Here is a 25,263-nt window from a genome sequence, read left to right on the forward strand (position 1 = left end):
TTGCAGAGACGATATGAGAAAGCTGAACACACCTATCACTTAGATAGAGGGGGCCCGAGCCAAGGGAGAGGTGCCACGGTTATGGTGGCGATAAAGGGAATATTTCTTCTTGCGGGCCCTCAATTTTGACAAAAAGTCTGTAATACTACAGCGAATATTCTACACAAGGGGGATCAAATCATCTTGAGCTCAGTATTTCTCTTAATGCCTAGCAAGGGAGAAGCTCTTCATTAAGGCAAAGTGAATATGTATTGAGCATTTATTCACCATGCAACACATCTCCCTAAATCCTACCAAATACATGCACTTGAATATTATGTTATATTACACAGAGGGGATGGAAATAACTCCCTGTTATTCCCACACTTGCTGTGTGTCTTCAATAAAATCCATGCAGTCATTCATTTATTCAACAAATATTTGTTGAGTGCTTGCCTTAGGCCAGGCAAGAAGCTGAGGAACATCGGTAGGAAGAAGAAAGCCACAGTTACTGCTCTAAGGGGCCCTGTCGTCCAGTGATAGCTGCTGCCTTCCTATTTTACCTCTCTTTCCTTCCTCCTCTATTATTGTCTATGAATCCCCACTCCTCCAACCTTTCCTGGTGACCTCCACTTCCTGGAAAGTGATCTTAATTCTCATAATTCTCGGCACTATGTTTTTCTTGGCCAAACAGGGAGATATTGTTAACTGCAGACCCTTAGATGTTTCATCCCTAAGAGCAGGATCCCTGCTTGAATCACGAGGATCATGGACTTAGAGAGGTTTATAGAGCATATAAACTTCTGACTACCTCTCCAAACAGAAATTGGCATGACTCTTTGAAAGCTGCACAATAAATCTTTGGTTTATATGTTTATTGTTTCAGCATATCTTATGTATATTTTCGGTACCGGGGCAATTGTACTTCTAAACTGCCTTCGTGTGTATGTGTTTTCTGACTCCTAAAGAAGTGGGTGGCTTAGCTTCACGCTGGCATCATGTACGTCTTTAATTCCTCAGTACTTAGTTATCTAAAAGCACGACCTGTCGCTGTTGCTTTCTTTTGCATGCTGACAACCAGAAGGCACTCTGCAGGAGAGGAGGGGTTAAGTCTCATGCTTGGACTCTTCACAATGCCAAAATGCCACGGCAGTTCTCCGGCAGGATGCCCTCGTCCCCAACAACACCCTGAGCTTCCCCTATCACAGCAATACAACTGCTGGCTTTCTTGTCCCGTCATCCACCAGGAGGTGAGCTCTCTGAGGCCAGAGTCCCGGCTTCTCTTGTTCACTCTATTCGGCAACTAGTAGAGCGCCTTGTACACACCCTAGCACTTGATAAACACTGGTGGAAAAAACAAACGGATCCCCAGACAGTCAGGGGAGTGTGCAAGTCAATTTTAACATCAAAAAAGTCACACAGACTTCAAAAATTGTGTTTTGAAGTGACTTGCGTCTAACAGAAACCCTGTATTACCAGTAGCAAGGATTCACGGGCTAATAAAAAAAGGTCAAGTGATTTGTTTATGGCTGTTATTAAAAAACTCAGTGTGATAACATGGGTTATGTCATGCTTATCAAAAGATCTAAATGGTTATGTTATGTCTTAGACTAATAAAAAATGTGAAAACAAATTAATTGTTTAAGTAAATACAGCTTATTTCTTCCAGTGGGGAGAGAAAGGTAGAACCTACTGATATAGTGGAAGAGGCACTGAACTGGAGATTTGACTTCTGTTCTTGGCTGAGCTCTCATCTGCAGGAGTAATGCGGAATACAGGAATACCCTCCTACTTAACCCGCTTATAAAGCCCAAATTTTATACAGAGTGGCAATGTGTTCCATTAAAAAAATAATCTAGACTTCCTAGCTTCTCTTGCAGCTAGAGGTGATCATGTGACATAGTTCGGACCATGCTGCACAACATTCTACAAAAGGTGGCAGAATGAGCTGGCCTTGCTTTCTGCTTGGAATGCAGATGTGAGGCAGGCGTGCAGTAGCCACATTGTGACCAGGAGGTCACAGCATGAGGATGAACACAAACCACTAAAGCAAGGCTAAGAGATAAAATCTCAATCCTTGGACTATAACAGCCCTGAATCACATACTCGTTTTTATATGAGAAAAATATGACCTGTTTAGTCTGATCTTCTGTTACTTTCAGTCAAACACATTCTTAGCTGATACAGGAAATGGATTAGACCAGATTTCCAGAGCACCATTCTCAAATTTTGTGGTTCTAGTCGAAGCTCAGTAAGTGCTTACTTGCTAATTATTTTCAACCTCCACCTTTCAATGTGTCTAGTGTAGGCAACTCCCCATTCCTAAGTCCCCAAAGCGCAGAGTTGCTTTACTTAGTGTAAAGCATTAAATTAAATGAAATGCTTAAATTAAGTACATTATCTTGTTTTTGAAAATAGCAAAGATTTTAGGCAGACACCTAAGTTTCAAGATGAACTTCCAAGAGACTCCAAAATATCACTGATTGCTCCAAATAATTCCAATAAAAGGAGTTAGACCCTTTAAATCACCAGACAAACTTATAACTCTTAAAAAAGCAAAGGGAAGAACAAAGATTTTTTTCAATTATCATGAATAAAACAAATTGTCATGATTAAATACTTTCTTATGGTTGAAATTTTAAGTGCTGATAAAAGAAAGTCTTTGAAAGCCCAATCTTTCAGCTTAACGTGCATAGTGATTGTAATAATGTATAATGACATACAAATGCTTTTATGGAAACTTAATGTCTTCTCCACACTCCAGGATATTCCAAAATGCTTTCACCCCTTTACCTAACTTTAACTACACAGGTGGCCAAGGATTATCCCCATGATACAGATGGCCAAACGGAGGCCACAGGGGTAAGTGACTTATCAAAGCCATGAAGAAAGCCAATATCAGAGAGAGGATTTGTTTTAAGAAACCGCGTGTCTCTACCATCACGATGTACATAGAGAAGTGATTAGAATAGCAGAAACTAAGAAAAACCATGACTTCTATATGAAAGTTTTACTCATACAATCTTATATGTTTTTTTTTAGATGGAAGGCCATCGTTCTTCCCCATCTTGGATATTCCTTATAAAGAAGTCCTACCTAAACTATTACACATTTATCACTCTAGATTTTTCTGAAGCAATATGATCTTGTCAAGTGTCAGGGAGGGGATGAATACCTTTCGTGTACATTGATGTGTAATTTGAGTACTTTTTATTTACTCAACCAATATTTGAGCATAAAATCCATTGCTCGAGACACAGTAAGGTAACGAAAAGTGCAAGTTATAGATCCTCCCTTTCAAAGGTTTCATTCTGGGAGAGCGACTAGACTTGTACATTAACTAGCAAAACAAGGTGCTGATGAAAGGTTATGGGACTTTAAGGAGTGTGACGTGCTGGCAGCCTGCGTGGAGCTAAGGGGTCTTCATGCAGAAAATCATATTTGAGCTGGTCTTGGAATGGACAAAATGCTGACAGTTGAAAGCAGTAGGGACAGCATGAAATTTTCAAAGCCTGGGTAAAAATGGGTGAGTTACTTGTTTGCATGACTTGAGTACATACTCTGTTTCCAGGCACTGTGCAAACTGCAAATACATGATTTCATTTGCTCCTTAGACAACACGATTCTCTTGAGGTACAGATTATGATCTCCAATTTATAGATGAGGAACCTATGACTCAGAGAAGTAAAGCAAGGTAGCGTGTTCACACAGCTGGTAACGGTGGTAGAGACAGGGTTCCAACACTGGTCCGTTTGACCCCTGAGCTTTTATGCTTACCCACTGTGCAGTGCTCCCTCCCTTCAAAGCCCTATTTTTTTTTTTTTGCATTTGCTTTGCAATTCCAAAGAGAGGTTTCCTTTGTAACAGTGTCCACCAAATTTCCAAATATGGCATTTCCAAACTGGCATCTGTCTGGTCAAGGTATTCCCATTAGAAATTTTAAGAAATTTTTAAAGGAGGCAGCAGAAGCCTTGTAGTCTGGGTGCTATGCAGAGGTGAATATGCCATGTGATTCTGAGCAAGGGTGTAGAACAGCTTCCCCTGTCCCTGTGTCTCAGGACCCTGAAAAAGGACACACCTTTCTCTTCTTCCAGGCCCTTTAAAATTTGACTTGTCTGTCTGGATTCTCTAATGATTTACTGATTTGGGTTATGGCAACTCTTTACAATAAAAGGAACATCGATATTGAAGTCTCCTTTATGTACACATCACATTTACTCCACACTGGCTCATTCAGTCAGACTCTCTCTCCTTCAGTTTGGCCTCATCTTCCTAAAACATCAACTCTTAATCCTGTGATCTCATTCCAAGCATTAGCTTTCCATTTGGTTCAGAGAAGAATAAAGGGCAATATGGCACCTACAGCAAATATTTCTTAGACAGAGAGAGGCTCAATACCAACCTTAAAAAGTATCTTAGCCCCAAAATGTCTCGTATTAGTCCATCTCCACTCTGTGATTCTTGCCACAAAGACGCCAATGAAGAGTTTCATCTAAATTACTCCAATTCCCTTTACTGGACCACTAAGGGGGGGGGGGGCAGGGTGCAATAAGAATGGGTACCTGAGTAGATTTTCCAGAAAGGAGAACCGAGGATGCTGGGAACCATCTTGAATTCTGGTGAAAACAAAGAATCTTTGGTATTCCATAATTCTTAAACTAGGCATCTTTCTCTTTTCCTCATAAACATTTTTTTCACGGTATGAATAGGAGATCCAAGCTCATTGTTCTGAAGGCTAAGGAGGTCCACTCTGATTCAACCCAGCGTGGGTCATTTTAGCAAATGTGTTTAAATATCTAGCATGAAGAAGCTCCCAATCTTGGTCCTCGGGTAAATGCCAGAATTGTTCTAATAATGTGTAGAACTATGGTTTTAAGGGAAGATGCATAGAAGGCACTCAATATTTAATGAATAAATGATAATATATGCACATTGCTTTATGTTCCTCAAAGAGTCTCTACAAAAATCGTTCTATCGTGTCTCTACGTAAGAATAGGAGTTTGGGAGGAAAAGTTCATTTAACAATAGTACTGTCCCATTTTATTGGTGAGGACGTTAAAAAATCCACAAGATAAGCAGAAAGGCAAAGAGGCAGCGCACCCAGCTATCCTGATTGCTAGCATCCTGTTCTTCCCAATCCTTATTACCTTGCTACACTATGAATCTTTCTTCTGCTTGGAATGCCCTCTGTTCATGTAAGTGACATCTTAAGGTTTGACTTCAATGCTGTCTACACTTTGAAGTCTCTTTATTAGATAAAAAGTGGTAATAGCACATTCCACATCATCTTCTAAATGCTTATTTTCTTGCATCTCTCTTCTACCCTAGACTGTATGCTTTATGAGGACAGGAACCACTGAATTCTCGGCGACAGGCACTCAGTAAATTGTTTAAAGAACAAATGAACTTCCATTATCTCCTCCTCTGAGTTCCCGCAGAAATTTCCACTTGTAACATTCATTTAGCATTTAAAATGCTAACTTGACCATAGAAAGATGAGAAACGTCACATGCCTTATCTCCCTGAAACCGAAAATCTTCTGACTAAAAGGACTTCATATCTTTTATTTTCCACCACCGTTTAGATGCTTAATGAATGCTGACTCTGAGGATAATATCATAATGCTACCCCACTGAAAGGGACTCATTCTGGGACCGTATAATCCAATGTGGATGCAACGTTTTCAAGTTAGAAAAAATATATATGTTGCCTTTCTGATTATAACACACACACACACACACATGCACGCACACCACACAAGTGAAATAATAAGGGATCTTGACAAAATTCTGTCAATCATCACAAGATGTTTAAGATGAAGCAAGTAAGTTTTCATAATTATGGATATAGTAATTGCTTTACAAAATAGTCCGAATACTTATTTTCTTCAGTGTGACTGCTGCACGTGCATTGGACGGCCTTCTCAACTGCCATTTTTTCCCTGAGATGTTCACAGAGTAGTCATAAAGGGATTCAGATTTGTGGGTCTAACATTGAGATTAATGCAAGAAATATCAGTTTCCCCAGGCGTATGTCAAAGTAGACAAGAGACCATAACTTTCTAGGATGTGTTATAACACCAGCTGGTAGATCACAGACCTACCTAAGCGACAATCTGATGGAAGAAAGTAAACGTGGTTACAATTATTCATACTCCTACTGTGGGAGTTTCATAAACAAACTAATAAATATTTTCATCTTGCAATAAGATCAAGTTAAGTGATTTGCTGACATTCTCTTGAGGTTTAAAGCTTGTCTTTAATGTAAAATACAAATCATATTTCTTGTGGACACATTTTAATAATAAACTTAAAAGCACATGAGACAAAAATAATGAAAACATTGCAATGAAAACCAGACAAACTATCTACCACTTCAAAAGGAGTGAGTGAAGACTGCTCGTCAACACTGTGATGCAAACAGCCTCAATGCAAAATGCCACATATTGAAATCAGGTTTCAAGGACAGGGAATCAGCAGGGATGAGAGAATGAAAAACAGCTCTTACTTGAAAACAGGTAACTAACTACAGGAAAATATACTCATCTCACACACACACACACACACACACACACTCCTCTCGTCCAACTTGTAGGACAGAATTGATCTGGGTTCAGTTCAAATTACCTCCCACCTCTTTGCAACATCCCACTGGGAATGAGAAGTTTGGTCCCTTTTCTGGCCTGGGGTAAGAATCATGGGTCGGATGCCAAAGCTGTCCCCAAGGATGAGAAACTGAAACACTCACTGCCTTCAGGAGTGTTCTGGGAGAGGCCTCCTTGTCTCTCCTTTTGCTACGCTGCTCCCAAGGCCACGATCTAAGCACAAGCAAGGCTGCCTGTGGAGCGGCTCACCTCTGGGTCCTGTGATGACAGGTCGGTGGTGCTGTGTGAATGCGGTTCCCAGGGAGGAGGTCTGCGAAGGGGAGGGGCTGCTGAAACCAGACTTCTCCGACTTCTTCAGTGTGGTTGGAGATGGCATTCCTGGCAAGAAGGATGGAGTGATAAGCACACTTTAATTCAGGGCACGACAGCTTGTACAACCTAAAAGATAAAACTGAAAGAATTAAAAAAAGAAATTCACCTGTGAGCGCAAAATTTTTGAATCCCTTTGAATTTGTCACAGGAACCAATAGGGGACAAAATGCTCCCTTGGTAAGTCCAACTAGAATTGACTTCAACTTACTCTACTCGATCACAGTCCCTTTTGGCATGACTGATCTTGTCTAATTACAGAGGGCCCCTGCCCAGTGTCACCTGCAAGTTGTATGCACCTGTGGCCCCTGGGAGCCTTCAGAAGGGAGGCTCTCGAAGGCACATGAAGACCTCATCTGCAACCATTTCATCTTGCCAGGTACCTTACTGAAACACCGAAGCACTTTCTCCACATTTTAAATACCTTAGCTATTTTAACATTTAAAAAAAAAAAAAAACCCTCCACAATGACAACTCAGTTGCTCATCCAGGGAATTATTTATAATAGAAAAAAAGAAAGAAAAGATCAAAGTAAAAAAAGTCCTTAAATGCCCAGCAATTGAAACTGGTTAAATAAATATGATAGAACCCATGCAAAAAATACTGTCAGAGAAAAACGACATTCCATTTAATGACACAGAGCAAAGACATGGGAAGAGATTATAAAATAGGATGTTGTGCTAGGATGCCACTTAAAAGCACACTTCTCTGTACGGAGAAAGAACTGGAGGAAATGCACATAAACCGCAACGGTGCTGCTCTCTGTGTGCTGGATTTGGTGGTTTTCATTGCCTCTTTTTGCTTACTTGTTTTTCCTATGATAAACATACATTACTTTTATGTTAAGAAGAGACAATAAAAACTCATCTTTAAAAATAGTATTTTTACCATAGTTTCTGAGGTCTTCATAACATTTCCAGCATAGAAAATGCTTTGGGAAGAAAATAATGGGGAAATCGTCTCTTGTAATTACTGAGTTTGTAATGTTCTCGGCAGCCACGCTGACACACACAACTGGAGGCATCTATCAGTTTGGTAGGGTGCCAATTAAAACAATGAAAACTTGGATATAAAAATAAAGGAAATGACTCCTTGTCTCCACATCACAGGACAAATTGGGGCTCTCTTAAATGTGCAGCACAAAACTGGTCTGTATTCACGTCAAAAGAATCAAAGCTCCTTTACTTACATATGTCTACAAGTGTTGTATTCTATGCCCAGAGAATTACTGGGGTGAGCTGGAATGCTAAGTAATAAAAATAATAATGACATTAGCATGTACCTGTTATTGAGTAGTTACTCACTCCCATGCACGGTGCCAAGCACTTTATAGGTACAGATCTGTCCCAAAACTCAGTTTGGCCTCTATCTAAATATGTCCTCGTTATTTATGTTCTCAGGTTTCCTCCAGCGGTTCTACAACACAAGCTTTGAGTGTGACCACAGATTCCATAAGGATACAGTGTATTTTGCTCCTTCTATTTTCAGGATATGCAACAAAGGGTCTAGAACACAACAAATGGCCTGAAAAGATATTTAAACTACGTGTAACGGTCTCAGCTTTATCTGTGGCTTTACTAACCGACATAGTAAAACTTGGGGAGTTTGACCCCAAGAAAGAAACAAATTGCAAGTTGGTAGATACCTTTGCATGGTACCTTTGTAAGGACATTAGGAACTGGTGTGTGATTTCACACCAACTGGACAAATCTAGATCCCATTCATTCCAGATCAATATCTACGTGATTTGAATGAAAAAGCACGCAGCTCAGCGAGGTTAGCTCTGTTTCCTTGCTCTTTGAATCAGTAACCAAAGTCACACTATACCAATATCCTAACATCATTAGGATGGATTGGGGTTTTGGACCAACATTCATTGCAAGGAACCTAGCCTAAGGTATAATCACAGAATTACACTGGAGAGGGGATTTCAAATTAAAAAATTAAAGGGAAGAAATAAAGTTACCAAAATGTAAACAAACCCCTCAATTCATTCAAACGTCTCCTGCGCAAAACACATTTTTAGGCTGCCAACCAGTCCACTGATTTAAGCTCAGTCAAATGCCTGAATTATGTGTCATAAAACCGAAATAGAACAGAAAATGAAAATGTCAAAACTTTTTAAGATGGCAGAATTTTTTTCAGACAATGGAATCACTGAGGAAATGCAGCATCTGAACTAACCTTATTAAAGAAAGCAAATGATTGGACTCACAGAAAAGGGACCATTTCTTTGAAAAGTTCACGGGTTCCATCCCATGCCATTCTAAATACAGCAGAGATAGTGACATGATTTAAATCCACCATTTACATTTACCCTTTTAAAAAGGGGAATACAGGTAAAATTCAGGTAATCACAAGCATGAAGAATGGTGAAGTTGGTAAACAGATTCAAAAACAGCAAAATTCAAATCCTCCATGAAGGGGTTAAAGAGAAAAGAAATACTGTCTGCACTTAAGAAGAATAAGCCAAACTATGTATAATCTTCTAAATTTATCACAGTCAAGTAAGATGAACCCTAAGGCCGTCATGAATCTCAAAATTACTTTGTGTTTTCAATTTTTAAAGACTTGTATTGAGCACATCTCCTTATTATATACTTTAATATTTTCTCCATATGCATAATGTATGTTTTGGTTAATTTGCTTCGTATACTTAATTGACAGGATAAAATTTCAAAATGGTAGTAAACTACTTTATGTTAAAAGCGAGAGAACATTAATCTTGACTTTTATTTTTGAAATCAAATTTGGATTCTGCCCCTTAGATTAAATGTAAGCTTCTTGTTACAATTTCTTTTACCAATTAGCTGTGCACAACTGTTATGCCATGCCTGTACAGATTAATGACTGATTGGTTTTTTCTTAATAAAGCAAAACTTTGATTTCAATGTATTTTTCAGAAGCATCAGATTAAAAAAAAAGTTTATAAAGTAATGCTGCCCTTTTTCTGGAACAAACAATATTACTTCAATGTTCTTTTCACTGTGTAAAAATAAAGAATTTTATAGAACAAGAAGCAGAAATTTAGCAGAATGCCGTGTTTCAATGGGACATTTTCTCCTATTGATTCCTCTAAAAAAAGCCCAATGATGGTAAAGAAAATAGAAAATGGATTTCTTTTCTTATTTTTTTGAAAGAAAGGGAGAGAGAGGGAGAGCATGTACGAGTGGTGGGGGGGTGGCAGAGGGAGAGAGAGAATATTAAGCAGTTCCCCAATGTGGGACTCGATCTCACAACCCTGAGATCATGACCTGAGCCAAAATCAAGAGTCCAACGCTTAACCCACTGAGCCACCCAGGTGCCCCTAGAAGATGGGTTTCAGAAAGCATTTTGGCTTGTCATTGGTTTTCTAGCCATCAGACTTTCTGAATTTCTCTCCCCTTTGCCATTTTCCTAAGCTACCTGAGTTGTTTCAAACAGTGTCCAGAGGACACAGGCAAACGTGAAATTCTAGTCATTCAGTGACTCTGATCCCTGAAGGTGGTTGTAAATGAGAGGCCCGATACGAAAACCTTGAAAGCACAGGCCAAAAACAGTACTCACAAAGAATCCATCAAAGTCATCATTAATATCTGTGGTAGTCAGAATTCTAAGATGGCCCAAGGCTCCTGGCCCCTGGGGTACATACTTCATATAATCTCCTCCAGCTGAATGTGGGCAGTACCTGTGAATATGACGGATGCTCTTCTTGTGATTAGGTTGTTGGACTGCAAAGGTGAAGGGACTTTTGCAGATGTAATTAAGGTCCCTAATCAGGTGACTTTGAATTAAGTAAAAGGTAATTATCCTGGGTAGGCCTGACCTAATCAGGTGAACCCTTAAAACACGAACTAGAAGTCAGAGAGATTCTCCTGCTGCCTTTGAAGAAGTAAGTTGCCATGATGTAAAGGGGCCAATGAGAGGGCCACATGGCAAGGAAACACAGGGACCTCCTGGCTGACAGCCAGCTTTAAGAGAGCTGGAACCTTAGTCTTAAAGCTATAAGAAACTCAATTCTGCCAATAATCACAAGAGTTTGCAAGAGGACTCAGAGCTCCAGAAAGGAATGCAGCTTGAACAAAATGCTGCTTGCAGCCTTGTGAGACCCTGAGATGAGAGACCACCTAATCTATGGCCAGACTCTTGACCCATAGAAACTGGTAATAAGGTAATAAGGTAATAGGGTAATGAGGTAATAAATGTGTTTTGTTTCAAGTTATGTTTGTGGTAATTTGTTATACAGCAATAGCAACCTAAGATGTTACTCAAATATGAGACTACCGTCCATGCTAGAACTGTATGCATTAAAGATGCTTACTGGACACTAATTACTCTCTAGAATTCCAGAAGCTTCCACCATTTTTAGCAAATACGTGCTAGGTGGTGAGGTTTTCCACTAGCCTACACTCACCCAGAGAAAACAGTAAGACATCTTTGTGGAAAAGAAGCGAATAAGTGGTTATTTCCAATGGCATAAATTTTATTTCCAAATAAATTCGGAAATGTCTATTTCCCCCTGATTCTTTTAAGAAATACCAATAACAAAATCAGATCAAATGACATGAAAAAAACTCAAAAATAATTCTTGGGGTTTCCTGTAACAAATCAAGGTTTGTTTTGGGAAGTTTTTCTACAACCTGATGTCACAGAAAGTAAAAAGAAGATACAAGGAAAAAACATAATTTCAACTCCGTCTGTCTCCCAAATTATGAGATTTACCGAATACTTTGACCAAGAACTTTACAGGGACAGTTATGAAGCAAGTCCTACAGGAATGAGAAGAAAGTACAATGCTGTTCTTTGCTTAAGGAAGCTTCTTAAAGGGGATTTTTAGCAGTCAAAGAGGTACAATATTAATGGGAAGGGGGGAAAAGGGAGAGATCACAATAAACTATAACTATTCCAGAAACAATGGAACAACACGCTGGATTTTTAAAAAGGGAAGCTGTGAAAAGTCAGTGTGAGTGCTTACTTTGTCGTAGGACTTACTCAAAAATTCACTGTCTTATGAAAATTATCCTTGGGAAATGCTACTCAGGACAGCAGGACCTTATCTTGTCTGTTGTAGGAGTTTGGGTTGTTGTTATTCAAGTTGTCAGAGAAGATTTAACTGGTATATATTTCTTTCTTCAAAGTATCAAAGTCAAGAACAGAAAGTTTTCAGTAATGTGCATTTATTGTTGCAATCTGGGAAAAATTCTGGAAACAAGCAAACTCTGCACTTTTGTTTTAAAATCCAATATATAAGCAGGTTAGAGAGGACTACAAAATGCTGCAAGTTTGACTTTATGTATTCTCCAGATCATTGCCCTCATCTAATTCCCAATGACCTATCGTTACTACTGCTTTAGCAGAACAACGATTATACCAAACCTGAAGGCTGCTGGAAGCTTCATCCATCCAGTGGCCTCAAGAGAGCCAGGAGGCAGCTAACGAGATGGTCATCAAACCTCTGCAAATTGATCATTTCCAAAACACAGACTGAAAAGAATAAAATCTACAAATTATGGAGTACCTACTAAGTGCCATGTACTTACAAATTACTCAAATGCTTACATTTTCATTTTCCAAGAGGTAGGTATTAATATCCTGCCTACTTATAACTAAATATTGCAGAAACCTGACACCAAGAGATGTCAAGCAACTTGCTTAAGATCAAACAGCTATTCGGTAGCATTTCAGACCCAGGTCTCTGGTTCTAGAGCTTGTATGTTTTGTACCACATCACACTGCCCCATATAATTCCCCTTGTACATTATACAAACTATGTCCTCCTTAAATCAATAAAGTATATTTATAGTTGAAGTTTCTAATTTGGTTATCCAAAGAAAAAATTCAAGGAGAGGTTATATCAGCTGCAAAAGAACATGCAAAAAATAAAAACAACTCTGAAGTATACTAAGAATCATCTTGTCTTGTATAGCAAAGGTTTTTCTTGGCATTAGTAGGGATTAGTTAGGATTTTATTAAACATACTGCATTTATTATCAGTAATTTTAAGACGGAAACTCCAAGAAATAAGTATCGCCTAGACTTAGAAGAACGTAATGACCCAAAGATGTTAAATTGTTCAATAGCAAATACATACATTTAATATTCACAAGAGGCCTCTTGCCTGCTCAACAAGTTACTTCCTCTATAAAGCCTCCTGCAAACACAAGCAGGATCAAAAGTCTTTTTCTTTAAGACCCACTGGTACCTCCCAAGCCTAGTCTATGTTATAATGCAGTTATACCTCAACCAGAGGTAAAGTCGAACACACACGATTATCTAGAATTCAGTAAGTATTGAGGCCTCTGAGCTCTGAAAGTCAGTGTCAAAACAGGCAACCTAGCTGAGTCGTCGAACTCACAGGAAAGCATAGTTTTACCGACTCAAGTATTTCAAGGATGCTGCGATGGTGTGAGTCGAATGCTTTTGAGAGGTCATGTATAATGAGAATAAATGAGCTCCAGGAGAGGAAGGCACACGGAAGATAGGTTAGAATGGCTTACAAAATCAGGAACGAAGAAGGGAAAATGGACGTAGTCAACTCCTAGTGAAATGAGTGCGTAGAGGGAAGCAGAAACTGGGGTGGTAAGCTATAGGGCGTTGGGGGGAAGCAAAGCACAGCTTCTTGAAGATGGGAGGCAGCAAAGCATGCTTGCCCGCGTGACGGGCAGAAAGCAAAGACTCAGAGAGAGGATAACAGAGGGAGGGAAGTCCTGAAGAAGGCAAGAGGCCACACAATCACTACTGGGAGGAGCGGGACTTGAACCCAGGGGGCCAGAGCTCTTCCCACTTCCAGGGCACTGCTCCCCTGAGATGCCTCTTCCTGAAAAAAGTTCCGATTGTTTATCTATCTTACTAATACAGACGAATCACAAGCTGGTTGAACATCGAGCTCATTAATGATACTCAAATATTTTTCTACAGCCTAAATGGCACACTGTCTACTGTGGCTGTTCTCTTTCCATCCGGGCATTCCGATTCCCTTACACCTCCAGGTCTAAGTGTGGGTGATGGGTGCCCCAGTCACGTCTGTCAGACAAATGGTATCAGCATCCATTTCCGCACCGTTTCTCGAGCTCAGGATGAAAGTTGGGTGGTACCCGTACCATATTTTGTAAGTCATCTACCACCAGCAAATTTATGCTCGGACTCATCTCCTCCGGATGGAGAGAACGCAGCAGCTGCTGCATAGGCAAGAACAGGACCTTCCTGGGACCATCTCATCTACACCTTGTGCTGAGAGAATCGCCAAACGTGATGCTAAATTAAGGCTGTGATTGCATAGATTAATCCCACAGTTAAAGGGCCATTCTGTTCCTCTGGGCTGAAACACACGCTGTGTGATATGAGGAGGTAGTTGAAGATCCTGCACTCGTCTTAGATTTGCGTCCTAATGATAAAATCCATTACGGTTCATTTCAATGTAATTTATTATGATTAACGCACTCAACGATAAAAAAGGTAAAACATTCAGACTATTTTGACTCTTAACCTTTGTCAGTGAATAGAAATGTTTTAAAATCATTTTTATGATGGGGAGAATAAAATGGAAGTTAATACAGCTTCTGAGGTTTATCCTTCTTACTCTATATGCAACCATTTAAGATGAGCAGAAAGGACCCCCAAAAGAATTAGCACATCATAAAGAAGTTCAGGTAATTTAAAAGGCTTGCATACAAGTGATTTCTTTAATTTTTAAAAATGGGAAAATGGAGTAAAAATTATATGGATTATTCAGGAGAAAAGAAATGATGAGTTCTCTAATGTATTCCAAATGTTCGTTTGTGAGTGAAAATTTACAACCCGGGAGGATAAAGAATAGACACAAGGAAAATGTCATATAAAGATCTGGTTCCTGGGCCAACAATAAAGTTTCCTGAGTTTTTAGGGGATTTCCTCTCCTTTCAGGGTGAATACAGACACCCCAGTGTCAGGACTGAAGTTTAAAATGCTGTATTTCATGCTCCTACTACTTACAAGTCCCATGTTTCCGCTGACTATCCCATCCTCCCATGTGTTCAGGGAAGGATTGATTTTGGCTCAACATAGCAATCACACACATTCACAGAGGACTGAGAACAAACAAGAAATTACTGAGAACACCAAATAATTTCCTTTGCATGAAAAATAAGTTCAGTAGAGTATAGCATAATGCTTTATTCATCCTGCCTAGATACCCAGCTGAAAAGTAAAAGACTAAATCACACATATGTTTGGTTCATATCTGCCCTATCCAATATGGTAGCTACTAGCCACATGTGGCTACTTACATTTAAATTAATTAAAATTAAATGAATTTAAAAATTCAGTTGCTCAGCAAAGCCACATTTCAAGTGTTCAATAGCCGTATTTGGCTAGTTGTTACAATGTTGGACAGTGCAGATTATAGAGAATTCACATCACTGCAGAAAGTTCTATTAGACAGCTCTGGTATATATGCCACCAAATAATTTTTCATTCTTTTGGTCCTACTGTGATACAGCAGGTAAACCTCACTTTTATATTTTTTCAGCATGTGTAGCTCTTTTGTAAGTTACAAAGCAAAACATACACACTATACAAACACAAAATTACATATAGGCGAGGGGAAACAATTGCCCTCTCCTCCCCATCTCCAACAGGCTAGGGATAATCCAGTGCTCAAGCTTGGTAAACATCTTTATAGAAACTTTTCTCTATCTCTAACTAGAATACTAGTTGCAATGATGTGACGTTAAGTGTTTATTAAAGTATGCTCACTCTGTCAATTAGAACATGATCTAAAGCTTGGTGTTTACGGGTCTTACTGGTAAAATTTAATTTTAGAGATGTTGCCTGTGATGTTCCATGTTTGGGATATGCCTGCACTGGGGATCTATTAATCCCCGTGTTCCTTGGATACAAGCAGAATGCCCATCACTTTACTTAAGGTAAAATTTGAAACTGATTGGAACATTTCATAGGGGAAAAAAGAAATATAATTTGAGGCCTCTTCAAATTGCTTGAACTGTGAAATCAAGTAATGAACACTAGAAAAGGTTCTGTCAGCTAGAATCTGAGCTTAGTGTAGTCAGCATTTTCTTGCTAAACCTTATTATGGCAAAGCATTTGATTTTTCATCTCTGTACTGTGTTCATCCCCACAAATAAAGTACTTTGACCTCCACCTGTTACTTAGTGAAATCTGCCCACCATCCTTCAATAACCCTATTCTTTGCCATCAAAGGCCTTTGAGTCACCGAGAAAGTGGGCAGATAGAGCTGTGCAAGGAGCTGAACTGATACGACTTTATAACTATGCAGTAGTTCATAGTTCAGCTGGACGCTACATAGCCAAAGGAATTTTTTTTTTTTTTAAAGGCAGTGCCTGTGGATGCTGGAAGGGGGCAACACATTTCATCACTTTCACATGGAATTTTTCACAGAAAGAGATTCCCTCTTGAGCTCTTATTTAATGCAGAAAACTCCTGGCCTTTCTTTATAAGGAAAACCTCTCTCTACAAGAGTCCTGTCTTCATTTTCGATAGATGAGCCAACGGGTCATTTCAAAGCTTAGGAACACTTCGAGTTATGTTCATTGTGCAAAACAAAATAAACCACCAACTCCAAGGCAGCCCTGTGCATGCAAAGGGACCACACTGTTCTTAAACACCATTACAACACAAACTAAAAATTAAAAAGGGTGTTATACGCAACTAATGAATCATCGAACTTTACATCAAAAACCAGGGATGTACTGTATGGTGACTAACATAATAAAAAAATATTATTATAATAAAAAAATTAAAAAGGGAAATAACTGTGCACAGCTACATAAATTCTCTTCTGAAGCAATATCTGACAAAACAGTTTCTTTTTTTAACAATGACATATCAGAAAAAAAGAAATTTCTGTGGAAAGTTGCACTTCTCCTGATTAATGCCACACTCAACACAAGAGACGGTGTCTGTCTCATTATGCTGAATACTTATCTGAGAGGGATTAGCAGCGTGTTTCTGCTCACTGTCATTCTTTGTGACAACGTAATGATAGATCCGTTTACTTATGAGTGCAGTGATTAAAAACCGTGCTGTTTTCTTAACTGTCTTCATATCTTAGAAATATTGTATTAAAAATTACTTATCTGACACTAAGGGTAAATACTTGGCAAAGTTTTTCATATCAATTAAGTCAACGGCTTGGTTCCATTCAGTCACAGTCTTTGTTGCGTGTCTTCACTTAGACTTGGTGAAACTTGATCACCGTCATGCTTTTATATTGGAGTTAATGATTCACACTTTTTTCTCCTTGTCTTATTTGTCCAAATCCTAAAGTTTGGTTTTCACTTAGACTAAAAACTGCTCGTGGCCGACATTTTCTCTGGAGTCATGATTTAGCACTTCTCCTTCATATTCACACCTTTTTTTTGGAACCCAACACAAGGATCCAATTTTATACAGACAACTCCCCACAGGCCAATCAGAATGGGCTGCTAGCAATATACCATCTTTTGCAGCTTTTTCTACTCGTATAATTAACTTTATCCAGCATCTATTAGGAAAAGGTCTTTACACAAGATAAAAACTGAAAAGCAAACCACGTTGGGTTCTACAAGTGGGCTGGCTCCCCTCAAACCGAGGACTGTTTCCATATGTGTCTAAATAGACAAAACTAGGGTCTTCTCCTTTTTTTCCTTCCACTCACCAATCTCAAATGACAGTTGTCACCAACCATGTCCCTGAATGTAAAAAACAACCAAATACGTATACTGGATGTAAGTGGCTGAACGGCTCCCACAAGACAGAGTTTATTTCTACGGCTTCACTCCACTTACGACAACTATCAAGTAGTCCAAGTGGCAATAATGACATTTATAACAAATTATATCTCTGGAAAAGTCTCCAAATGTGTGGCGAGGACATAAATTTAGGTAACCCGATATAATGATTATGTGTTATAAAGATTTTTTTAAAACTAAAGGCATGTTAAGGCTTCAATGCTGACGGACAAACTCATAAAAATATCAAGCACATCAAAAGGAGAAAAATTACCAGTTAAGTCTTTTGAGGATAAGATTTCTTTTCTGAAAAGAAAAAAAAATCACCCACTGAAAAAGAGAACTCTTAAAATTAGAAGCAGGTGTCACCACTATGAAGTGATAAATATCAAAGAATAACTGGCCCTGAAAAGCACTCTTATGCAACCCATACTACTTTTAATCCTTACATATGTATTTTGACATAAGAACATGAAGAGCTGCTTATATCAGTCCCTAAAGAGTGTTAAAACAGAAGAGATGCTGTACAGCCATTTTGATAAACCTTCTCTTCTGTTGGGTTCATGAAATGGCTGAAAGGCAGATGGCAAATTCGGACTGGCACTGAGTCATAAGTAAACTTGATATCCTAGAATTCATTAATCTTGGAAGCTAATCACAGTGGAGTGGTTTCTGGGTTGGGATACCTAACAAGGCAGAGTAATCTGGTATTCCAGAGGACACTTCAGATTAGAAATGGATACTGGGCTGTCATTCCTTGAATTTCTAATGACTTGAGTGCATTTCCAACAGTGCAAACGGAAACTTTACCTCTCATTACGTACAATCCCCAAAGGTTGGCACATTTCTTCAAAATGAAGGGCAGTAAGAGGTGTGGACCACATGAAAACCCAGAAGAGCTGGAGCAGTGTCCCAGTGAATAAATACCGAACGTTCACAGCTATCTGGAAAGCCTGTTCTCCACAGTGGGCTGAAGCCACTGAATCACAACACGGAGTTCCTCACTCCAAACAGACCACAGAACCAAGAACCAGAGTAACCCAGTATTTGACACCCAGCAATTTCAGAGGGGCCTTCAATTGTCAAGAAGGTGAGGTCAGTAATACTTTACTCTGGGGAGGTGAGCCAATTAACTGTATTTCAACAGATTCAGTTTTTCTATCGTGGTTTAATTTTTCATCAAGGTTAAGTGATGCTATGACATAAAGTGACTTTTTTTTTTTTTTATTCCTGACATCTCCTATTTGAGAGACACACTTTGTGATTCAGTGCTGGAGGGAACCCTCTCCATTTTAGGATTTGCGTTGTTCAGGAATCTATCAAGGAAACAGCCCCTGATTTACTATGCCAATGTGAGCATTTCTCGTAATCTTGTAGGATGTAATTCACCCATCATCTCGAAATGGGTGCCATGTCTTTGATTAATTGATGAGTTTATGATGTATTTGAAATCCTTGGATGGACAGAGTGGGATAAATAGGCATTATTGTAATCCTCTGCCGAGCAGGAAAGCGATTGGGATGTTCCCAATCGCATCGGAAACTGCCATTTAGCACAGGCAGAAAAGCTACTGACCCTGAGATCTGTGTGGGCAGGGAGGTTTCTTTCTTCCTCTCCCCCTATTCCCCATAGAAAGCCCCTATTCTGGAGTATTAAAAAGCTTTATTGAAGACACTGATGGCCAGAAAAAGAGAAAACTTTATTCCTATATAGACCAGTTGGGTTGTATTTGATTGTTTAACATTTGAATAGAATAACCAGTATGTGGGAAAAATATAAAAACCTATGAGAGAGGGAAGTAAGTCTGGAAAATAGATTTACTGTTGACCTGTATCATTTTTTACAAATTAAATCTCTCTCTCTCTCTTTCTCTCTTAGAACAATGTTTGGCCCATAGTAAGTGCTCAACAAACATTAGCTATTACTTATAAAACACTTCAGCAGCATTCCAATGACAAAATCCAGGTCGCTTTATCTTTCATTGTTAATCAAATTGTGGTATTATTTGAGTCTATGAAATATCTACACTGTGTTGACAGAACAGAGGAAGTAAGAATGCTAAAGAATTTTTTCTCTTTATATGAGAGGTTAAAACTACCTTCTGTCTGAGTTCTACAAATATCTAATAATGCTAGATAAATAAAATTTATTAGATACAGGAAAACCAGCACAGGAAACTCTTAGTAAGTCTGATCTGTCTGCCTACCTACCTATCGCTTTTGTTTCTTCTCTTCCAACTACACTTTCTGATTATTTTTCCCTTTGGTGACTTTAATGTCAATTCAGAATAATTGTGTTTCCTCTAAGTAAACATTTGCTTAGATTCCGCCCAATTTCATTACCCACAAATCAGAACACTCTGTTTCAGGAAGGGAGATGTGATTCCGTGGGTGCAGAAAGATCTTTTGCTGGAGTCAGATGGCATTGCTTTGCGCACTTCCTGAGACAGTTTTCTAGTATACCGGTTTTCTATGTGCTTTTTAGAGTAAAGAAAGATAAGGCTGGTATTATGAAGGGAAGGAAATAGGGACTAGCATTTACTAATGCTCCTTTAATAATGGAAAGGTTGATGCACCAGCTTTTTCAAGCAAGTACAGTGGAGGACTGTGATCCAAGCCAATGAACAAACTCCTGACCGCACAAATCTTAGCATACTCATGCCTGTATTGTAGCAAATGGGTACTTGTTTAAGCAGTTAGCCCTCCTTCCTTCCCTGGCAGTAAACACTTTGAGGGCAAGGTCTATCTTGGTTTATTTATTTATTTTTCCCCTCTAACACCTTGCACAGTGCTTTGCATATAATAGACACAGCTATGTACAATATGTTTTCCATTTAATTTCACGTACAGGCATACCTCGGAGATAACGCAGGTTCAGTTCCAGACACCACAATAAGGCGAATATTGCCAAAAAGCAAGTCAAATGAAGTTTTTGGTTTCCCAGTGCACATAAAAGTTATGTTTACACTATACTATAGTCTACTCAGTGTACAATGGCATTATGTCTAAAAAACAACATATATACCTTAATTTAAAAATACTTTATTACTATGCTAACCATCATCTAAGCTTCCTGCAACTTATAACCACTGATCACAGATTACCATATCAAATATAATAATGATGAAAAAGCTTGCAATGTTGCAAGAATTACCAAAGTATGACACAGAGACAGGAAGTGAGCAAATGCTGTTGGAAAAGGGATGCCCACAGACTTGCTTGATACAGGGTTGCCACAAACCTTCATGAAAAACACGGTATCTGAGAAGTGCGATACACCGAAGCACAATAAAATGAGGTATGCTTGTATCGTAAACTCATATAGCACTTCAGAGTTGTCCAAGTATTTACCAAAACAAAAAGATACATAGTATTTGGATAAAGCTTTATGGCTTATGAAGTATACTTTACATATATTAAAAGTACTCTATGTCTGGTGCTATGCACAGTACCTTGCACACAGCTGGTGCTTAATAAATGGGAGCTCCTACTTATCATCTATCTGATCGTGTCAAAGCTATATAGTACACAGCCTGGACTGTTTTACTGTCCCCAGTGTTTCCATACGAGGCAATGAAAATTCAGAGACATGGCTTCAAGTCCCCAGGCAGGTTGGGGGTCATGGCAGAATATAAGAATTGTAGAGTTGTGAGTCTTCATTTGTCCTTTTTCCTCTTTATGATACATGCTATGTCACTCTTATTTCTCTCTCCTCAGCGAGCCTGCAAGGACTGCTGTGGCTGGAATAAACTTTGCCGCACAGTTCCTCCTTACAACATGCTAAGTAAGGCCATGTGATGAGCCAGCACTTCGCTAACCGAGGCCGCTGGGGCCGTGCTGAAGATGGAGATGGGGACGGGGAGGGCAGAAGATTTCCCATCTAGATCCAAGGTATAAGCTCCATCTCTTCCTTCCTCCTTTCTGGAATATTTACACAGCCTCAATTTCAAACATGAAATTAACAATTTGGAGATTTGGATAATTTCTTTACTCAGACGAGCCCAGCTGAAATGCAGCATCTGTTTTCCGGGGGAGCTTCTGCATTCACGAGACTGAGCATCTGGGTTCTGATGCAAGAGGGGCTGCACTCATTCACACAGCCAACGTACGCAGCGCTCTGCTTCCTGAGCACTTTGCCCTGCTCGCAGGGCGAGCGCAGACATGTGTGGTCTCCAGCTTATTATTTATTTATTTATTCAACAAACATTGATTGAATGGAGAGCCTGTGCCAGGTACTATACCAGGCTTCAGGAACATAACAATCATTTTCTTATGATGCTTTCTCGTATATAATACATTTATATATAGGTGAGAGGAGTATTTCTTTTCTTTTTATAGGTAACCTTTTGGACTCCAATTACAATAGGTTATTTTAGGCCCCTTATTTGGTCCGACGAAAACAGCTTTGATAAAGAAAGTAAGGACATTTGGGAAGGGGGCTTAGAGTGCTCACTGTGTGATGTAGTTTTCCTGCCATCACCCCTTGTTGGGATGAAATGTCTCTGATGAAGGAGGATCCCTAAAGCAACACCCCCCTTGCTACTGTCCCGGTGCTCCCCGGGGCACCAGTCTCTCATGAGCAGATGCCAATACTAAAGGGATAATGGAAGAGAATGTGGTCGCAGAATGATGCTTTCCCACTGCTCCATAAATGCAAAAGCAAAGCCAAGACATTGATCCTATGGCACTGTTCTGTAACAGTGACTATTCCTATTACAGCGGGAGACTGTGGGAGATTTAATCATTGTCCCTAATATATGCTAGTGCAGCAGAGTGTCTGTGATCAATGTACTATTGTTACCAGTCTGCTGCCTTTTTATTGGCATTGATAATGGGCCTCCTCCTATGTGTCTCAGCTACAAGTTCAAGTTGGTAAACTTCCCCTAACTCTTAAAATTGATGAATGACGCTTGGCAGTCAAATTAGGACCAGCAGAGTTGGGAATCCAAGTGAACCTAATCCGTGGTATTTAAAATGACAATGAATGAACAGAAGCCTGTGAAATCCAACTGTGCTCCCAGTAGCGGTGACACTGAACTCTGTGTCTAAAGGTCCTAGGCCAGTGGTCAACCAGATGTTTACAAAGATATTCTTTTACAATTGCCTTTTAAAAATGTATTTCTTTACTTAATAATCATGATAAGAACAGACAGCATGTTATCGTACTGCTTAATCTTCACCTTCAAAAATGAAGACTAGTCTTTGGGAAGAAGTTTATCTCAGAAAGAAGTTTATCACTGAAAGTTTTTAAAAAGAGAACTACAACTAAACTTATTATTTATCAAATTTGACTTTTAAAACCTTTCATTGAACTGTTTAGAACTCTTGATATCTTGGGGCGCCTGGGTGGCTCAGCGGTTAAGCGTCTGCCTTCGGCTCAGGGCGTGATCCCGGCGTTAATGGATCGAGCCCCACGTCAGGCTTCTCCGCTGGGAGCCTGCTTCTTCCTCTCCCACTCCCCCGGCCTGTGTTCCCGCTCTCTCTGTCAAATAAATAAATAAAACCTTTAAAAAAAAAAAAAAAACAAACTCCCGATATCTTGGCTAACGTAATGGTGTCTGTTAGTAAGGTCTGACAATCATGGCATAATGGAAGGCATGCTATTTCTGAACATTTTTCTCCAGGAGAAACCTCCTGTTTTCAAGCACAGTACTAAATTTCACTCAAAAGTCTTGTAATTTCATGCTTTTTCACAATTAAAAAAAAAAGATCTTAACCTCTTGTGGAACTTCACGGAAACGTATGTGCTTGACGCAGCTGTGGTCTCAAATGTAGTATGTGGTGCCACTCAGTAATCTGTGAAGCACTCTGGACCCTTAACTGAGTCACTTTTGGGGACACAGAGCCTGAAAAGGTTCACAGGACAACCACAAAGCTGCCTTGCAACTCAGGAAGAAAGATACAGGAAGAACACTTGAATTTATATACACTAGTAATCAAAAGGCTAAGAAATATCAAGTCTCACTCTCAGGCCAGTGACTGTTTCTCTTCTGGGTTCCAGCCGACACCTAGTTCCATGGCTGCCTTTGTGAGGAAAGTGTCCTGAATTCTCCAGTCAGATTGAACAACTCTCCTCTTTTACTTCCAAGGGATTTAAACTTGTCTGCTTTCAACCACCACTAGCTGAATATAATCCTAATGATACCTCACATGATTAGAGAACATTAACTTTAAAAAAGGACCTTGGCACTTGGAATGGAAGTTCAAGTTCATTACCTCATTTGATTGTGACAACTGTGTGACAGAGATGGGCCAGAAACAACAGTTCCCATCTTACAGATAGTGGCTGACAACTGAGGAAATTTGATTTGCCCTCGAAGATAAGGACCTGATGAAGTCATCTTTGTGTGTACTCCATACTGTACTCAGTCAGCGCTTAATAAAGATTCAATGACTTGGTTTGACTTGAATTATACTGATCAGTCATTCTTCATGCACTTAAAGTGGGGGAAGATGAGAGAAAGATGGAGAACATTCATTCTTTCATGCAGTGAGGTATCCAAACACTGCACGAGTCAATGAGCGAGTGTGCTCCCTTCTCTGACCTGTTTTAAAATAGGTTAGGTTTTTATCTATCTAGAAAAATGTTAAAGGCATTTCTATTTAAAGTAGGGGGGAAGGTTGGGGAGTGCACCATGGAAGGTTCAGGGTACCTCCAGACAAAGATCGAATGGTGAGAACCCACTGAAGGGCACAGTCAAAGGAAGGGCCTAGAGGGCTTTTTAATCCCTAACACTTAGAAATATCACCCAGATAAACATAACCAACTACTAAAATTCAGTTGGTCTGGGTAGGGCCTGAAATTCTGGTTTTTTAAAATGATTTTATTTATTTATTTTGAGAGAGAGAGCAGGGGTAGGAGCAGAGGGAGAGGGGCAAGGAGCGAGGAGCCTGACGCAGGGCTCAATCTCATGACCCCCGAGATCATGACTTGAGCCGAAATCAAGTCAGAAGCTTAATGGACAGAGCCACCCCCAAGTGCACCCTGAAATTCTGCATTTTTAATAAGTTCCCAGGTGATGTGATGTTGCCAGTCCTCCAACCACACTTTGAGTAGCAAGGTTATAACTCATATGTTATAGGGCTCATAGTGTCTCACATGGATGTTCCTTATACTTGGAGAAGAGAAAATTTGATAAGGAAATCTGAAAAATTTCAGACATAAATCAGGGCAGTTACATAAAATATTCTACAAAAATTCACTACTGTGGTTCTTGATATACAGCTTGTAATACTGAATTATCTTAAAAAGAATTATCTTTTAAAAAACCGATAAAAGTATCATCTTAAAAAAAAAAAGGCTTGATTCACTTAAAGGAATACCCTTTAAGGGAAGGGATACTTGTAATATAGTTTGGTACACCATTACTCATGGTTGAGGTTGATTGGTTGTTTGGCTTACTACTTGTTAATAATTAGATGTGATTAAGTAACAGTCTATGGATTGAGAATATAGCAAACATCAATTCTGGGAGGACTACTAGTGGCAAATTCTGTTTTTAGATTTATTGAAAACACCCCAAATTCAATGATTTGTAGGCTCCACTCATCCAATCAATCAATATTTATTGAGTACCTATTTTTTTAAAGATTTATTTATTTATTT

The 25,263-nt window shown here is 39.3% G+C and overlaps 1 protein-coding gene across 1 annotated transcript in view; it reads right to left on the reverse strand.

Annotated features, from left to right (window-relative positions):
- Positions 1 to 25,263, reverse strand: part of NFIA (nuclear factor I A) — a 178,206-nt gene that overhangs the window by 72,262 nt on the left and 80,681 nt on the right. The window contains exon 5 of the mRNA XM_040627223.1: positions 6,833 to 6,961. Within this exon, the coding sequence (XP_040483157.1) occupies positions 6,833 to 6,961 (129 nt within the window). The remainder of the gene's footprint in view (positions 1 to 6,832; positions 6,962 to 25,263) is intronic.

This window comes from Ursus maritimus, unplaced genomic scaffold (assembly GCF_017311325.1).
Source record: "Ursus maritimus isolate PB19 unplaced genomic scaffold, ASM1731132v1 scaffold_12, whole genome shotgun sequence".
NCBI lineage: Eukaryota > Metazoa > Chordata > Mammalia > Carnivora > Ursidae > Ursus > Ursus maritimus.